At 37.6% G+C, this 19,480-nt stretch overlaps 1 protein-coding gene across 3 annotated transcripts in view; it reads right to left on the bottom strand.

The window, feature by feature from the left end:
• The window catches only part of Ercc6l2 (ERCC excision repair 6 like 2), a 96,056-nt gene extending 87,576 nt beyond the window's left edge, over positions 1 to 8,480 (bottom strand). The window contains exons 1-2 of one of the 3 annotated variants that reach the window (XM_021180506.2): positions 8,206 to 8,480; positions 3,282 to 3,706 (exon numbers count right to left, since the gene is read on the bottom strand). In XM_021180506.2, coding sequence (XP_021036165.1) covers positions 3,282 to 3,706; positions 8,206 to 8,248 — 468 coding nt within the window. In that variant the 5' untranslated portion in view covers positions 8,249 to 8,480. The remainder of the gene's footprint in view (positions 1 to 3,281; positions 3,707 to 8,205) is intronic. The other 2 variants (XM_029468329.1, XM_029468330.1) reach the window with 2 other exon arrangements.
• Positions 8,481 to 19,480: the final 11,000 nt, after the last annotated feature.

Below are 19,480 nucleotides of genomic sequence, written 5' to 3'. Positions count from 1 at the left end.
TACAGCAACAATTAAATACAAAGTAATAAAAAACAATAAAGACACTATACAATACAATACTTTCAAAGTAAAGTAATAAGGAGAATAATATAATCTAGGTTTTTATACTCAGTAACAATATTTAAGAATGTAAAATGAAGATATTTTCAGACAACTAAAAGCAGCCAATTGATTACAAAAAGAACCACACTCTTGTAATGTGTAAATATAAAAATATTAATATAAAATATAAAAGTAGTATAAGTAAAAAAAAAAAATCTAAGCACAAGTAGACGATTCTAGGCAAAAGAGCAGTACAGCAGCAAGAGCAAAATGTAAGAGCAAGAAAAATAGCAAGCAGGCAGGAAGATGCGGTATACCGACTGAAAAGAAAACCAAACAACCTTTTGTTGGCATTAAATGACAAGAAGTTAGGCTACAACTCTTTTATCTAAGTCAGGGTTAGGAGTAGGGGTAGCTACAGTTCCTAAGGCCCGTATTATGTCCACAAAGGAAAAAAAAAAAGTGCATGCTATATTTGATAAGCAGAAAGCATCTATCATGAGCTCTGGGGTAATCACTAAGAAAAGATAACTACCTACTTAACAAGCAGGGTTCAAGGCAATGCAACACAATCTATCCAAAAGACAGCAAAAAAAAAAAAGACATATAAATAAAAAATAAATATTAACATAATAGCCCAATAGCACTCTATGTATAAACTGGATGCTCTACATAAGAAGCAAAGCCTGGGCCAGCAAGATGGCTCAACAGGTGAAAAGGCTTGCCTCCAAGACAGACTTTCTAAGTTAGATCTGATGCCCATACTGGGGAAGAGAGCTCCAGAAAGATGTCTGACCTTCAAGTGTGTTTGTATGTGCACAGAAGACAGCACATATACACACTTATTTTTTTTTAATATAGTAAATTTATTTCAAAGATCAGGATTGTCAGACACAACATATGTATGCTATGTAAAAGATAAAAAAATCAAGGACAGAGAAAATTATGATTATAAATTGAAGACTGAATATAAAAACAGAAAGCAAATAAAAACTGATGCAGCTACATTAATGTTAGATTTAAAAAAAACAACAACTGAAGCAACCACATAGACAGCACACATCTACTACCCATGACAAGACAGGCACTGTGCTGGGTGCTGAGACAGTCTAGAGCCTCCAGTAACTGCTTTGGTCACTCAGCAACATGAAACCCAGGGGTTTGAAGGACAGAAGTGACAAGGAGACAGACTGAAAATCCAGTTAAGGAAAAGACAGAGAAAACCAAGAAAATAAATAGTTATTGTTAAAGAATCCAGGGAGGGCTAGGGAGATGGCTTCCGTAGACAAAGGCACATGTCACCATGCCTGATGACCTGAGCTCAATTCCCTGGTACCCACATAGGAAAACTGCCACAAGCCATCCTCTGTGGCACATGTGCATGAGTATGCATACACACACACACACAAATAAATATGTGTATGTGTGTGTATATATGAATGTGTGTGTATATGTGTGTGTCCAGCTAGGCAGAAATTAATGGGATTAGTGAGAGCAAAGGAGACATATAACAGCTCCAACCCAGGGCAACTCGTTGAGAATACACCCTAAGTGAACAGGGAAATTAAAACCATGGAAATCTCTCAGCTTAACACGTTAATTAAAGTAATGCTAACTATAATGTGCTAATATCCAAAGGGAAAAGAAGGATGTGAGGAATCATACAGGTGGTTCATGGATTAGAGAAACACTTTAGTCAGGCTAAAGAAAACATGAATATTTGGAAAAGGTTGGGCCTGCTCTACCATAATCCATTGGCACAGTACAGGTCTATAAAAATTAGAATTTGCAGATCTATGACAAATTTAGAATGAAGATTTACAAAACTAATTCAAAGAAAATAATCAGAAGGTGCTTTATTGTAGAATATTTACAAAATTGCTTACAGAAAAAAAAATTAATTCTGTCACATCTAGAATAATAAAAGGTCATGACCTACATTTCAGAGAGGGGTGGAAAAAACCAGTCAGGGAAAGTTTTGTTTTCAGACATTCCTTTCTAAACTCTGCAAGCAACACTTTTATAGGCCATCTTTCCTCACATACAGTCACTTCATGATAGAGAATAAATATGAGGCTGGGAAACAGCACCTCAAACATTCAAACAAAAGGCCTAGTCTCTCCACTACAACCCCCACAAAAGTTTATCATTAAAAAAAAAAAGATGAACACATTCCTTTTTTTTTTTTTTTCATCTCATAGGACATAAAAAGAAACAAGAGTGTTTCAGGATCACACTTTTAAAAAAGTGCTAGTGCAGAGTGGAAGAACTTTGGAGCACTGCACTAAATGGATGTCTTCATCACACCCCACCTCTCAAGGCCCTCAGACTGATGCTGAAGAGGAAATGGACAACTCCAAGGAAACAGATGTTCTAGCTGTAACAGGGCTGATGTATACATCAACTCAGAAACTGCAACAGCATACAGAAGACCTGTACAAGTTCATGCCAATGGAAGTGGGAAGAGTCACATTCCTAACCAAAAAGCTATTTCCACACAGCTGATCACAGAGGGAAAATGGGGGTCACTTCAGTGGAGTGACATTGGATGTATCAACCACATTCCAGGGCAGGCCTTATGCTCAGGAGTTGTAGACTAACACAAGATGGATTCCATGGGTTTTCTTTGCTTTGTTTTTCTTTTGAGTGTGTGTGCTGGTGGTGGTTGGTGATATTTTGGGTTGCTTGTTTCTTTCTTTCTTTTATTAGGAAAAAAAGAACATTAAGTTGGGAAAAGGGGAAGATTTGAGAGGAGCTAGGAGAGGGGAAAGAAAATTATAAATTTATAATTTATAAATATTATACATCTTTTAAAAATGAAATTAAATGCCATTTTGAAAGGAGATCTAGCACACTTCTCCTTACAAACCTCTTGTCCACAATATGAATGACACACCAAACCCAAACCACAATTTGTCTTTAAAATGCAAGGGCTATATTATTTCTGTCTTAAAGAGCTTGGGGCTCTAGAAGTTAATTAACTTTTCTCATTGTATATAGCATTTTCTCTAAAAATAAAAATTAATAAAAAATGTTATTCCCCAAATACTAATAAAATACTGAGCATAAAACAATGAGACATTGAGTCCTTGTCTTCAATCTTGAAAACTTTCCATCCAACTAGTGAGATAAACACAAACAAAAACCTATGGTAACAGGTGCTATTACAGAGATTTGCAGTGTATTCACTCTTACACATATGAGCTTATCTTTAATTATAAGGTAACTAATATAAATACCTGTATTGTTTTTCCAAGTCCCATGTCATCACCAAGAATACACCCTCTTCCCTCGATGTAGTGTCTGTAGAGAAACTGAGTNCCCTCCCTTTGGTAATCTCGCAAGTACCTATTAATAGTATAAGGAATTGAGTCTCCATCTTCAGATAATTGAAAAGCACTAGCCAAAGATGGAATTTTTCNATCTGGGAAATAAGGTTTTTCTAAATCTTCATCATCAAATATAAGACTTCTGGAGTAATCTTTAGTTGATTTTACTTCTTGAAGTCTTTGAAGAGGTATTGTCTNTTCTTGAAAGTCTGGATACAGGACAACTGCAAAAGGTTTCCCATTTCCATCCACAGTAATAGATTTTATGCTTGCTTCACAAAGCTTTTTGTTATCCAAAGATGGAGCAAGACATCTTTCTCCCGGACACCACCTGTCTATAAAAAGGAAGAAAAACTTAGGAAGTCATACCTTACTTATTGAGAAAAAAGATTTAACATATTTTCCAAATAACTGAAACAAAATAGCTTATATTTATTTTCATATATATGTATATATATGCATGTATATATATGTGTGTGTGTATATATATGTATATATGTGTATATATATCTATCTATATATATATCTATATATCTATATCTATATCTATATATATATATATATATATATATATATCAGATGTTTCCTATAATCACCAGTTTGATTTATTTTCTGTAGTTCTTATCCTAGCTGTGTAGCATTGAAAGTATATTTGCTAGGTTTAAAAATAAATTGCCAGGAGACTAACTCTGGTGATTCCAATTAATAGATGTAAGCCATGAACATTTGTTTTCACAATTTGTTTAGTTGTTACAACCAGAACTGAAAGCCACTGATTTAAATAGTCTTGCTGGCTCAGGAACATTGTACATATTCTCCTTATATGATGCAGTAAAAGAAATAGATGCAGTAAGGAGTAAGCTAAAATGTTCAGGACAGTAATGCTTTTGTGGCATGTGCTTTTTATATTTACTCCATGCTTCCCTGAACATGGGATATTTAACTAACGTAGGGAACCTCTTATTTAACTACATTGATGTCACAATCATCATAGATTATCCCTTTTGGGTTTAGTAAGAGATGATGAGTTCTAGGAGCTAGAGAGATGGCTCTGAAGTTAAGAGCATTTAAAGCTCTTGCAGAAGACCAGAGTTCAATTCCCAGTATTCGCATGGTGGTTCACAACCATCCATAACTCAAATTCTAGATTATTCAACATTCTCTTCTGATTTCCCTGTGTTCCAGGCAGACATGTGGTACACATATATATGTAGGCAAAACACTCACATACATAAAATAAGCCTTTAAAAAGAGATGAATTCTAAGATACATAAAATAAGCCTTTAAAAAGAGATGAATTCTAAAATAATTTTGTAAGAGCCTGTCATTCACTGAAGATTCTGATCTCTATACATATGAACTTATTCTGTATTAACTGTCCAGCCTTCTGTTTTATTTTCTATCCTAAAGACACACCACTATGAATGGAGGAAAGGTCTTCTAAAATATGCTACTAAGAACATTTAAAGGGTAATAATAGAGGACACTAAAATAATTTTCAAGTGGAATCCCTCATTGCAAGGATCCAAGAAATAGATAGCTATAACTGTAAGGATAAAGGAAATGGTTTTTCTTACACACACTGCACTAACCCCACAAGACCATTAATGGCTTCCTGGGATCTTCCCGAGGGGCTCCAGTTAGAGCTTCCTAACTAATTCATGGATACAACGATGGCTGTACGTTGTCTTAAGCAACAACAGCTCACTGTGACATTCTTCAATTTTTCCTCAAAAACATTATTCCCACTAACTTTGCTGAGGTGTATTTACCATATAGCTATCCTAAATACACATGGAAAAAAACGAGTTCTCCTACTCAATTCTTTTAGATCCTAACTGAAAACTATTATACTATTATGAAAATAACACCCTACTTTACTACAGAGGTAAAAAGTTGTGCAGGTCCAAGTATCTTCTTTCTAAAACAGTGCAGGCTGAGCCTAAGCTAATGATACCACTACAGTCATTCTTAACACATTATTTCTGTTTTAAATCATGCATCTCCCTCTCAATTAAAAGACACAATTTCTTAATCTGACGCTCAACATATATGCTTCAAACATCAATTGTTCATTAGACACCGTACCACATAATGGATATAAAATGAAGAACAGTGTCAAAAACAGTAGTGAGCAGTTTCCCTGAATCTTATTAACTAGCATTATTTAAAGACAACTTTTCAAGGTAGCCCTTCTTCCTCTTTTTCTATTACTCCTACACATATTCCACTACAATCTCTTTTCTGGTTTTACCTCAAAATCAAATCACAGCTGGATATGGTGGTGCAAATCTTTAATCCAAGCACTCAGGAGACAGAGGCAGGCAGAACTCTGATATCTCTGCCAGAGAGGTTAGTTTGGACTAAGAACTATAGAGCAGAACAGCCAGGGCTACACAGAGAAACCCTGTCTCAAAAAAACAAAGAAACTGAAACAAAAATATCATTTTTCTCTATGCCAACATCTCTGGAAAGCAAGAGCTAGCAAACTTTTTCTATAGGGAACTACTAGCTATTTGTTAAATTACAGTTTAGAGACCATTTATTCTCTTACTCTTTAAAGCAAAAAGTGGTCACAGACAATAACTAAATGAGCATGGCTGTATTCTAATAAACCTGTATTTTAAAAGGCAACATCAGATTTGATTTAGTAAGTAGTTCGATGACTTTGTCCTTAGTACATGACACCATCACTCTATCTTAAATCACTCATAACCAATCACTCTACCTCTAGTCTACCTTATTTAGTAGATATCCCATTATTCTCTCCAAGTATCTTATGACCACAATAGCATTTACACTATGTTTAAATATGCTTATTTGATTTTGTCTGTTTGTTTTCCACTAGAGATAACTTCCTTTTCAAGAATATGTCAATTAATAAATAAATTAATGTACATATGAAAGATGCCTAAAACATCAATGAATAAAACATATTATTCTATACCCTTCTTCTCTCTATTCCTCTCATATATCCCCAACTTGTACCATCAATTCATGACTATGTATTTAGTACTACTGTTTTCTAATACCATATCCTATAGTTTGACTTATTGAAAAAACTCTGTATATCAATAGTTTAAATATACTTAAACTATTCTAAATGTCTGATTCTTTATCTATAGGAATAATACATATTGGAATAATAGATCTAGTTAAGAGAAAATCTTAGACTAACACACAAAAAACAGTTAACAAGCATAAGCTGAATTTCTTTTNTTTTTTTTTTTTTTTTTTTTTTCTTTTTGGTTTTTCGAGACAGGGTTTCTCAGTGTAGCCCTGGCTGTCCTGAACTCACTCTGTAGACCAGGCTGGCCTCGAATTCAGAAATCCACCTGCCTCTGCCTCCCGAGTACTGGGATTAAAGGCATGTGCCACCACGCCTGGCTATAAGCTGAATTTTTAAGTGAAAACAAATTATTGATCTAGTGAGATAGACCCTAAAAAACTCATAGTCATAAACATTATGGCAAAAGGTGCTTTGGAAGAAGAGAACAGAGTGCTATGGAAAAGAAGTATTGGGAGACACATTTCAGAAAAAATTTTCAGGTAGACCTGTATGTATGTGGAAAACACCAGGACAACATCTTTTATGGGCACCTTTGTACCTGAGTTTGGGTTATTTCTAGAACCAAATAGATGAAGTTGGAGTCAGGAATAATGATTCTGTTACTACAGAGATTGGAACTGCTGATCAAGGGAGGAATTTTCTCTGAAAGGTAGGACTGGGGGTATTGCTCCTAATGATTGAGATGCCTCTCTCAATTCCAAAGTGTCTTTTTTTGTTTGCTTCCAACATAGGAAACATACTTCCTTCTTGGAGACTCTTGAGTGATCTGTTCTTCCCATCAGCAATTTTCCCCCTAAAATACCACAAGTGACTAAATCTTCTAATAGCATCAAGGAACAAACATACCGGTCCCATCACTGTCACTTAGAAGATCCACCATTTGCCTTTAGCAGTCAGATTCATAACGGCATTTCTATTTATGGGCCCTTAATTATGACATGTCCAATTTTTAGTCCTATGAGTTCAAGGTTTGTTGCTTATCCTGAAATTAGCACTGAGCCCCTGCTTACTTTCATGAGATATCTTCCTCAAAGGAAGAGCAAGATTTACCCAATGATTCCTGGGCACAGAACACGCAGTTGTAAATCTGTTCTGTAAGGGCTTGAAGGTTGACTCCATCTGTAAGCCAACTTGCTGCTAATATTGCTGACCTGGATTCCAGCCTCTGAATTCAGAAGAACTGACTCACCCAAGCTATCCTTTGACTTTCACATGCCTGGTGCACACACATACACAAAGTTTGTTATATCAATCAATTTTATTAATAAAAGCTAGAGGCAAGTCTGCATCCCTGATAGCTTGTGAGATAACTGTACTTTCAAAAGCTCTTGGTGGTCTACTAGAGGCAAAATTCTGCTTCAATACGCCATGTAAGTGAACTGAACTAAATAAATAGGCCTTTGCTCATCTACCTAACAGATCCCTGCTATTGACTAATAACTGGCATATATAAAGACAAAAATGACATTTACTGAACGCCATGGGTCAAAAGTGGAGTCACTTGCATCTCATCTCATCTAATAGTCACAAGAAGCAATAGTCCTCGTTTTACAGATGAGGAGTCTGTTCCCACTGCTCGGCGAGTAACTGTGAGGGACAGCACTAAATTCTTTCGTCCTGGCCGCTGAATCGCAAAGCCGAGGACTTCCCGCCGGGCAAGTGTTCGAACCCGCAGCTGTCAATCACAGGAAGCACGCGGGAGCCGCTTCCGGAAGTGCCCTGAAGACGTGTGCCTGCGCAGAGGCGCGAGCTCGGAGCTCATACCTTTGCGGGAGTCCGCGCGGGACTGCGGGGCGGAGATGTCCATCGGGCTAGGGGCAGGCACCCGGCAGCCCCGCCGCTCTCGGCGGCGAGGAGGGCACGGCACGTGGGCCGGCTGCCCAGCATCGCCCGCCCGGAGCGGGGGNCGCTGTGTGGGGCCTGACGCGGCGGCGTCACCTCAGCGACCAGCCAACGCTTGCCAGAGCCCGTAAATCCCGCGAGAACGAGCGCCTCAGCGCTCCATCGCTCGCCTCCCTCCAGATATCGCGAGAAGATGGGTTAGCCTTTCAGCGGGCGGAAGTGACTTCCCCTCCAGACGAGATCAGCCCCGCGCAGTTCGCGAACGCCCCAAATATCGCGAGACTTGGCATTAGTCGGCAAGCTCGAACCTCTTCGCTGAGGGAGTCCACCACCTGAGGTGTGTGACGACATCGTCTCAGGAAGGAAGAAGACAGTGTGAGCCCTACACAGACCGCTGACACTGTGGTGGCCTTGTCGTCTAGGAGCTTCAGGAGGCGAGCCTTAAGAGGGCGTTTTCTATCGTAACTCACTCGTGCACAAAACAAGGCAATCCCTGGAGTTCGTTTTTTCTTCCCCTTCTGAGATGAGCAGCGACTGTGCCTCGTCCTGAGAGAGAAGCGCACACCACGCAGCCAGCTGCCTCCTCCAGCACAGCGTTCTGAGCACGAGCTGAATGGATTTTGCCTGTCCCGACATCTCCCGAACAAGCTCATGAAGCCAAATATGTATTCTTCATGTCGTATTCTTGTGATTTTTTTTTAGGCCACAGTGCCTATGTACGGGTCTCGTAGAGCTAAAAATCCAGAAGTCAGAGAAATTGCACTCCTTCCTAGAAAGTGGAAGAATCTCCACTCCTTGGCTTGACCTCTTTCTCCAAAGCCAAGGATAGTGCCTTTCCTGAGCCTTCCACAATTTTTTTTTTTTTTTTTTTTGAGCTCACCAGAATAACCTTATTTTCAGGTGTACACTCAACTACATCAGAAAAGGCCCCTTGACATGTAAGATAACATGTATGGGTTCCTGGATTTAGAGACACAAATTCCTCTTGGGGATCATTATTCTGCCTACTGGAGGATCTTATTTGTATATACTATATGCCTATTCAACAAGGAGATCTCCATTCTTTGCAGATACTACTAAGACTAGTAGACTATTTTCAAAGGAGTGCTATATGAAGAGTGTCACTTGTTTGCATAACAGTAGGAAAAAAACTTTAAAGAGAAACATTTAGGAATATTGATTAAGCTAGTAACAACAACCTGAGTAAAGGGGAGTAACTGCAAAAAATAAGAGTTAAATAAATTTTGGGGGGAGGCAGAGATTTTGAGACAGGCCTTCTCACTGCGTAGCCCTAGCTATCCTAGAACTCATTCTGTAGACCAGGCTGGCCTTTGCCTGTTGGTTTAAGATGTAAGGCTTTACAGGGCTGAAACTACAAGTGATTTGATAAATCCAAAATAAACATTGATTGAAATGAAAGAAATCACCTTGTTAAAGGAATACCCTTCTAGCTAACAAGAAGACTCCTCACCTTTGAGTGTCTCTTATGTAACTGCATTGCCATGATTGTCCTGTTTAATGAAGTGGGAACAGTCATAACATGAACATGTCTTAAAGAACTACATGCTTCATGAGGTTAAGCATCCTGCCCTTAGGGTAGCTTTTGTTCTTGTCAGTTGCCTGTCATCCTCTTGTGTGGATGCTGATGTTGTGAACCTCCAACACTAGGATGCCAGTTACTTCAAGGTGAAATTGTGATACATTTCTGAAGTCAGTATAAGTGTTGTTGGATTGACTATATTGCATGCAAAACCACTGACAATTGATAACACAGCAAAATTTAGACTACAAAAATATGACTGTAGTATAGCATGTTTGATATGCATGAGACCCTAGGCTCAACATCTAGCACCCAATAACAGTCATGATAACAAGCATTTCAAAAGAATTTTACTTGAATACCAAAGAGACTTTTAATATAATTAACTCTGCAATACTTCATTAAAATTGGTTTCTACTTATGTTCACAACATAAAAGGCAAATATATATTATGTGATAAATAAATCTTTAGTGGATTTATTGAGTTCGAGGCTAGCCTGGTCTACAAATTGAGTTCCAGGACAGCCAGGGCCATACAGAGAAACCCTGTCTCGAAAATACCAACAACAAAAAAAATGGATTTATCAAAAATCTCATGAAAAACAATAGGTATGAAAACATAAGAATGTTAGGTGAGTTTGGGTTGTAGCTTTTCTTGATATATTGTTAGATATAAGGGAGATGGAAGAAGATGTTAAGTAATAGTAAGAGAAAAGAAATGAAGTAGATCTATATCCTTTGCCAATAAGTAAATTAAATCTTAACATTTACAAATCAAGGGTTGGTGCTGTTGGTAGATAGAGTACTTGTCTACCCTGCATGAAAACCTTGTGTTCAATCCCCAGAGTCACATAAACAGAGTGGTGACAAACACATGGGATATAGAGGCATAAGGATCAAAGTTTAAAGTCATCCTCAGCCACATAGCAAGTGTGAGGGCAGCCTGAGATATATGGGGCTGTGTCTCAAACAAAAGGTCTTGTGTGTGGTAGACATGTGCTCTATCACTGAGCTATGTTCCCAAGCCTCCTGACTTACTCTCATATGATGTCTATAAAATAGTGTTCAGAAGAGATTTTTAGATTTGAAAAACTAAAGCTGTACTACTTTGATATAGTATTTCATCTCATGTCATATAATAAGCCTGAAAATTCTACAGCTAAACAAGAACTGGTGTCAGAAGATGGTTTGGTCAGTAAAGTGACCTGAAGTCAAATTGCCAACATCTGCACACAAAGCCTAGGTATGGGTGTTGGCACCTATAACCCTGACTCTAGTTTTGGAGGGAGAGAGACAGATTCCTTAGGCTCACTAGCTAGTCATTCGGTCAGCTCTGGTTTCAGACAGCCTCTCAAAGGATAAGGTAGAGAATGACCAAGGAAGATATGTATTATCAACCTCCATGAGTGTATGCATGTATATTTGCATGTACATGTCTACACATATAAATGGGGATTTCCTAGACAACAAAAAAAGAGAAGGATGTGCCTATTTAAGCATCTTTTTTCATGAATGCTGTTGATTTTCTATGATACTTTTCTATATCTAAAGCTACATTTAGGATTTGCATTTGCATGATTCATACCATCTAAGAAATCTCCAAACAATAACTACCAAATTAGTTGCATCCAGGTAGCTGGAAATCACAGGTACATCCTTTAAAGAGAACCATGTTTATCATGTCTCAGGCCTCAGAAATAAAGCCCTATCAAGCAGTTTACAATCCCAAAATTCAAGCAAATAAATAAAAACAAGCCATCATGAACAAGATCCAGTACAGAAAATATGCAACAGAAGTAGAACGCTGGTAGTTTCCATTATTAGAGTAAAAGGTATTTTTAAACTGTAGCTAAAGTATTTATTGATGTTTTAAAATTACTAAACAGGAAGCATGAGGATAAATAAAACACCAAGAAGTACCAGATAGTCAAACATGGTAGCATATATACTTTAATTTCTGCACTCAGGAGGCAGAGCATGTGGATCTCTAAATTTTAGGCCAGTCTGGTCTACATAGGGAGTTCCAGGCTGACCAGAGCTACACAGTGAGATCACTTTCAAAAAGAAAAAGAAAGAAAGGAAGAAAGAAGGAAGGAAAAGGAGGAAAAGAAAAGACACTTACCTTCAAGATAAAATTTTAAAAAGACTCTGGAAATGAAAATTTTAGTTACTGGCATCTAAAATGCAGTAGTGAGATAAAGAGCATATGAAACATCTTAACAGAAAATTACGAACTGAGAGATCTGAAGGAATGACCCCAAATAAAGTGCAAAAGTTCAAAAAGCTAGAGGGAAATATGAAGAGTGTGCATGTAAATAAAATGTGTCACTAGACACAGAAGTAAAATTTACAGAATAAAGTAGCAGAGATTCTCGAGAGTCTTTAAAAAGGTCAGATTACCTCTCAATGGAATGACACCAAGAAAAGCAGCCATCTCCATAGTAACACTGAAGCCAAGAGACAATGGGAGTGTGACTTCAAAGTGCCAAAGGAAGATAACTGCCAACCTAGATTTTAATTAAAGCAAATAATATTATCAAACAAGACCAATGGGCTTTCACTAGAGAGTCTTTTAAAGGATTTTGAACTTAAAGGATTAAACCAAATAAAAAGGAATAATTAACCTAAAAAATTGGAAAGCAATTACTGGCCTTATAAAGCAACAATCACAATAATAGAAACAATTTGAATATATAAAAGTAAAGGAAAATAAGAATGTTATATAATAATATAGAATATGACTACAGTGCTATAGATTAGGTGTTACATACCCTCCAAAGTCTCATGTAGGAAATTCTTATTCCCCAACCTGGCACTACTGGGAGGTAAGAAAGAACTAGAAGCTAGTGGGAGGACTCAGGTCACTGGGAGCATGCCCTTAAAGGAGGTACTGAGATCCCAGTCTCTCCTCTTTCTCTCTTTGCTTTGTGAACACTGTGAGGTAAGTAGCTTATTGTACCATGCACCCCTGTTATGACATTTCAGGCCCAGAAACAATGGGGCCAAGGCATCATCAAGGCTGAAACCTCCAAAACTGAACCAAACATTCCCTCCTTTTAAGTTATCTCAGATAGTTGTTACAGTAATCGAAGCTGCACAGACAGTGACAGCATTCGAAGTATTAAAAGAGGTTTTTACTGGAAAGAGGAACAGAAATTGGTAAACTTCTGATGAAGAATGCACGTTAAATGTCAGAATTAATGTAATGGGATACTAAAGGGGTATACACGTTCTCAATAGGAAAAGCTAAAATTCCATTACCTCAATATAAGGCAGTTATAGAATAAATATGAAATGTCTCCCCCACAGTGAGCAGCTGAATTATTTTACAGCTGGCAGCCCTGGTTTAGAAGGCTCTGGATACTTTAGGGAGTAGAGCTTTGTTACAGGAAGTAGGTCACTGAGATCTTGCCTTTGAAGGTTATGTCTGGTCTTCTGTCCTCTCCTTACTCTCTCTACTTATGTCCTTCATAAAATGAAACAAATCCCACAGAGAAAAGAAGGCTTCTACTGCTGTGAGTTCAACCTCACCATGACCCTGAAAACAATAGAGCCAATGACTACCTAACTGCAACTTGAAGTAAAAAAAAAAAAAAAAAAAAAATTTCTGCTTCACATTTTTCAATTGGGCATTCTGTCACAGTGACAAGAAAACTGACTAGCACAGCAGAGACAGGAAAAGATAAGTAAAACTATGATTAATGGAAAACACCAATAGTACAAGTCAACCCACATGTTTCAAAAAGAACAGGCATGCTGGATTGAGTTTGCCTAAAGATTCAATGAAAATGAAATCCAGCTGCTTGTCACAAGACAGGTGTAAATAAAATAAAAGCAAGATTGAGAGTAAAATCAAGGGGAATAAAGAAATGCTGAGTACCTCATAATGATAGTAGACCTGACAAAGTAAACTTTAATGCAGAAAGCCTTAAAGAGATGAAAACAATTTAAGTAAGAAAAGGTTTTGTTGTAAGGTTTAGTATATTCATGTGTTTGAGGCAGGCTCACTCCCAGCGTTTATAGTGACAAGATGCACATTTCCTTTGGAAGAGATGTGAGTCATAGGTAAAAGAAAGCCAGACATTTCAAGATGACCCCAGTGAGAACTTGGACAACTGGCTTCTTGGGGAGGAAGTAGTGAATCTGAAGAATATAAAAGAGTGTCCAGGATGAAGAATGTGTTAGATTTATACAACCTCATGGAAGATCATTGCTACTCCTTTATCTCCCAAACCAATCCTAAGGAAGTTAGAAACAGCCTGGGAAGTAGGAGCACAGACAAAGCATAAGTCATATAATGAAGCAATAACCCCCCACATACTCACTGTAAACAACTTAGGGCAAGTCTGGACTCTAAAAGGCTAAATGAATATTGAGGTCTTTATTTTTTATACTTAGCAATTACCAAACTGAACTTTTTGGCCATTTGTCTCTTTCTTAGTGGCTAGAAGTGACCACAGGTGGTGGTGGTGGTGGTGGTGGTGGTGAAGAATACTGGCCAAAAGAATCAAGGAATTTTCTACTTTCCTTTCAAGGGTATGGAGAAAAATTGGCTCTCAAAGTGGGGTTTGATTGAGCATCATGTGAGTAAATGAACTCATTCATGTTCATCCCCCGAGTCCTGCTGTTTTAAAATCAATGAAGGCTGATTAATTAAAATACTACATATCAAAATTTGTATGTAATAATTCATGGAAGATAAGGAATGCTTACATTGAAAAAGAAACAAAAAAAGAAACTAAGAATAGAATCAAAGCAAAAATAACAAAATTAGTGGAAGAATATTTTTTAAATTAACTGAGATGATCCACAAATCCTAAAATTAATTCTTTTAAAAGATTAATAATGTAAACAAAATACTGATAAGGTGCACTAAGAAAAAAAAGACACATATTAGAAATAAAAAGTAGGATAAGCACCAAGGAGTATTCAGAGATACTGAAGATACAAGTGATTACCAGAAAGGATTTTATGCCAGAGTTTATTAGATGTCTATATCCTTAAAAGGATGTAGTTTCCATTTAAAACCAGGACTCTGATGTCTGCTGCTACTTCTAGTCAATGTTGTACTAATCATTCTAATAAACCAATGTTGGATGTAAGTTATAAGATACCAGAAACAAATTGTTGTTCATAAACAAGATTTTCAGCCATGTATAAAATGAGAAGATGTTGATAAATGTTTAGAATAAGAGGATTATTGAGGAGCACAAGTCAACTATATTCCTACTCAGCAGCAAAACATTTAATAATATAACTTTAAATAATTTTTACACATATTAACAAAACTTATAGTAAATAGGTTTAAATGTATGGAAGATGTTTGTAAGATAATACTAAAACTTGAAAATCTCCAATAAAGAGAGACCTGTCATGGGAAGAAAGCCAATATGTTAAAGATAAATCTATAGAACAGTTATTTGCCAAATTACTAAGTTTCCCTCACACCTTAACAATGAGATTGTAAGGATTCACGTGAAAGCATAAGTGAAGAATGGCAAGAGCACCATTGACACGACTTCAAAGACTTCAAAGGGGCATTGAATAAATAGCACTGGAACTGACTGTGAAACTAAGTATGAAGTGCAAAAAAAAAAATTTATAGTTTAAATTTTGCGAAACAAAAAAATTTTAGGTCAGATTTTCTTGTCAGCCCAGTAAACCATCAAATACCAAATGAGTGACAAAGTGCTAGAGCAATGACTGAAGCCTCAAAGGAAGCATGGGAAGGATGTATGCAAAGCCGTGGCCTTGTGTGGTTACACCTGTTCTAGATCTTTGAGCAGGACTGTGTTTTATTGTTTTCATGTCAAAATCTGCATGTTGTTGAAGCCTGTGTGGTTATATTCAAAGCATTCCTTCTGGCATACTTACATTTTATTTAATGTAAGAATTTAACAACAAAATAAAAAAATGTATAAATGGGATACATTTATAAAAGCTCAATATCATATGTAATTAACTTACAAGTATGATCAAAATAAAACACTTGTATATCCATATAAGGACATGCTGCCTAGTTTTGCTGGTAGATTGTTTAAAATGAAAATGTAAATCAATATATTAAAAAGATTTAAATAAGCCTAATAAATGCTGGCTCATCAGATAGCTTAGACAGTAAAGCTCTTGCTTTGCAAGCATGAGTTGGGTCTGCAGAACCAACGTAAAAAAATGCCAGTTGAGATTAGGCACCTTCTCGGTGGTTATTTGAAGAAGAGCAAGGAGGGGTATGTGAGAGGGCTTGGAGGGATCCAGGTATGATCATGTGCAGCTGTAATCCAGCACTGAGATGGCAGAAACACGTAGATCTCAGCCAGCCAGCCTAGTTTACTTGATGAATTCCAGGATAATAAGAGACTCTGTGTAAGACCCTCAAAGCACATGAGTACCCAGGCAACCCCCCTGAGGGCCTCCAACAGCAAGGCCCCACACACAGAACACTCTTTAACTGCCCTAATGGCCTTTACAGAGTAAAAACCTTAACCTCTGGACTTGGAATCCTACCAATCCCCACCCTGAAAATCTCCACCCTGGAAAGCTGCACCCTGGAAAGCTACTTCCACCCAAGAAATCCTGCATAAACCCTGTTTCTGCTCAGGCCTCTGCTACTTCTCACCTGAGCAGAGGCAGCCACTCTCCAGGGTTCTTCCCTCCCGATAAATCTCTTGTGTGAGGTTTGTTGTACAGTGTGACTTTGTAGAATTTCCTGGCACCCAACTGCTAGGATACCTTTCCATCTAAGCTGTAACACACCCTGTCAAATTTTCAAATAACTGATGCCCTCTAAGAGTGACACCTAAGGTATCCTCTGGCCTCTGCATGCACATGCATGCATGGGCCCTCACATATATGCATATACACAAAATACATAAATAAGTGTAGGCTTAATTACACTATTTTAAAATGCCAGAACTAAATTTTGAAAGCTAACTTGAAAACTGAATACAATTTAATGTATTGTATATGATTGATAAATAATATTTAAACTTTGTTTTTATTTGTCTTCCCTCATGTATATCAAAAGCATTGTAGCATGGGAAGTTAGCTAATACAAGTTCTGTGGAAAAACCTCCCCAAATAGGAAAAAACGAATTAAAATGTGGTTTTGACCTGTACTAAACATGCAGGCCATCTTATTGTTAATTTTTAAATTATTATTATTATTGTATGATATATGTGTGTATGATATGTGTGACTATGTGGAGGTCAGAAGACAACTTAAGAGTTGGTTTTCTGCACGTTTATATCTTTCTGAAGACTGAACTCAGGTCGTCAAGGTTGCATGGCAAGTGACTTTACTCACTCATCTGTCCATTCAGCCTAAACAATGTGTATTTTTAAGGAATTAAATTTTAAAAAATCCACTGCATATTTACAGTAGAATTTTTCCTGGAATTTTTCAATTAATGCTGGGTGGTGATGGCTCTTTAATCTTAGCATTCTGGGTGGTGATGGCTCTTTAATCTTAGCATTCAGAGACAAGCAGATTTCTATGAGTTTGAGGCCAGCCTGGTCTATAGAGCAAGTTTCAAGATAGGCTATCTACACAGTGAAACCCTATCTTGAAAAACCAGAAAAAAAATTAGTTTGAATTACATTTGAGTGGCATCAAGATAAGAGAAAAATGGGTAAATTACATCCCAAATGTCCTCCCAGTGCCCTCTCCCAGAGTTTTTCATCCCCTACCTCCTCTCCCCTTCACCTCTGAGAGGGTCCCCCCTTCCATCTCCCTTCCCTGGGGCATCAGGTCTCTACAGGATTAGGTGCATCCTCTCCCACTGAGGCCAGACAAGGCTGTTCTCTGCTGAGGCCCTCAGACCTGCCCATGTATGCTCTTTGGTTGGTAACTTAGTAGCTCCCAGGGGTCCAGGTTAGTTGACACTGTTGGTCTTCCTATGGGGTTGCCACCCCCTTCAGTTCCTTCAACCATTCCCCTAACTCTTCCAAAGGGGTACCCAACCTCAGTCTAATGGTTGGCTGTGAGTATATGCATCTGTCTCAGTGAGCTGCTGGTAGTGTCCCTCAGAGGACAGCCATGCTGGGCTCCTGTCTGTAAGTACAACATAGCATCAGGAATAGTGTCAGGGTTTGATGCCCACCCATTGGATGGATCCGAAGTTGTGCTGGTCACTGGTTGGCCATTCTTTCGGTCTCTGCTCCATTTTTGTTCCTGCATTTCTTTTTGACAGGAACAATTCTGGATCAAATTTTTTAAGTTGGGTTGGTGTCCCCATCATTAAGTGGGTTGGCTCCCACTGGGAACCCTGTCTAACAACTAGAAATAGTATCTTTTGGTTCCATCTCCTGTTGGGCATTTCAGTGGAGGTCACCCACATTGAGTCCTGGGAGCTTCTCACATTCCAGGTCTCTGGGACTTTCTATATAGGTCCCTCCACTCCCATCTCCCACCTCTGTCAGCCAAATATTTCCATTCATTTTCCTGGCCCTCTGGTCCATGTAATTTCTTTTTAAGATAGCTTTTCTCTGAGTTATTTTAGGGAGCATCACTTGATCTTTGAAGATTGTCTTTGGAGTTTGTATCACTTAAATTCTTTAAGAAAAGAAAACTGAAAAAAAAAGAGAGGTGTAGTTCTAAGTTTTCAATTCAAAATTTAAAATGTGCTTATATACTTTGTAAAAGATTGTTGCTGGTTTTACTTTTCAAAAATGTTCCCCAGTGAGCACCACCATGGTTGTCATGAAACAAGGGTAAAAGGAGTGCTGTGGTGGCCATAAGATGTGCAGACCTCAAGGGCTTGTTCTAAATAGAAAGATTAAGATCAATTTGATCACATTGTCCTAAACTCATATTTTTGAATAAGATGTAGGTTTCAACTGCATTTGATTAGAAGTTAAGGAATTAACTAAGATGTGAGAAATATGAAAAAATATGTAAAAGGCAAGTGAGTTTATTTTTAAACTGGAAACTATTTTTTCAACATAAAGCAACTCATTCAGGGGACTGTTCCCTCTCTCCAACTTAGGCATAGATTATTTGACAGGATGGCTGAAATATCCCACACCACTTATACACAGTGGAAATGCAAAACCCAAGAATTCATATTTTCAGGATTGTTAACACCTTCTCAAATTTCGATAATTCATTCAATTTCTGTAGAAAAACATGAGCTTTGTTTTTCTTTCTTCTAATTATTTATATAGCTCAGTTTTACAAATAGGTTTCCAGTATCTGAAGGCCTGCAGGAATGCTGCCACCCAAAATACATTTCCTTACTCTCTTCTTATTGTCCAGGATATTTACAACCATAGGAAAAACAGCTTTTCTTCTTCCTCTCACAACTTCTTTGTTGCTTTGCCTCAAGATAGCTGCTTCAGTCACTAAGTCTGTAGCACTCTAAAGATTTATATGTTTGTTGAGCATAGACAGTTCTAAAATAATAGACAATGGTTTAGTGTGGTGGTGAAAGAGGTCACACTCAACTGTCACTAGAGAAAAGTCTCTGTACTAAGCAAGCACCTAGAATTATAACACATAACATAATTATCATGCTGATCGCTTAAGCAAAGCCTTCCACTTCAGTTTGTTCACTTAGCATTCATTAACATGTGTAGATATTTTTGAGGGAAGTAAAGAAATCATCTCAATTCTAGATATCTTAGTAATTTTTGTAGTGGTATATAGCCCAAGTCAAATGG

The sequence above is a fragment of the Mus caroli genome, chromosome 13 (genome assembly GCF_900094665.2).
Source record: "Mus caroli chromosome 13, CAROLI_EIJ_v1.1, whole genome shotgun sequence".
NCBI lineage: Eukaryota > Metazoa > Chordata > Mammalia > Rodentia > Muridae > Mus > Mus caroli.
Note: the sequence above shows the minus strand (reverse complement) of the source record. Positions and strands in the feature narration are given on the sequence as shown.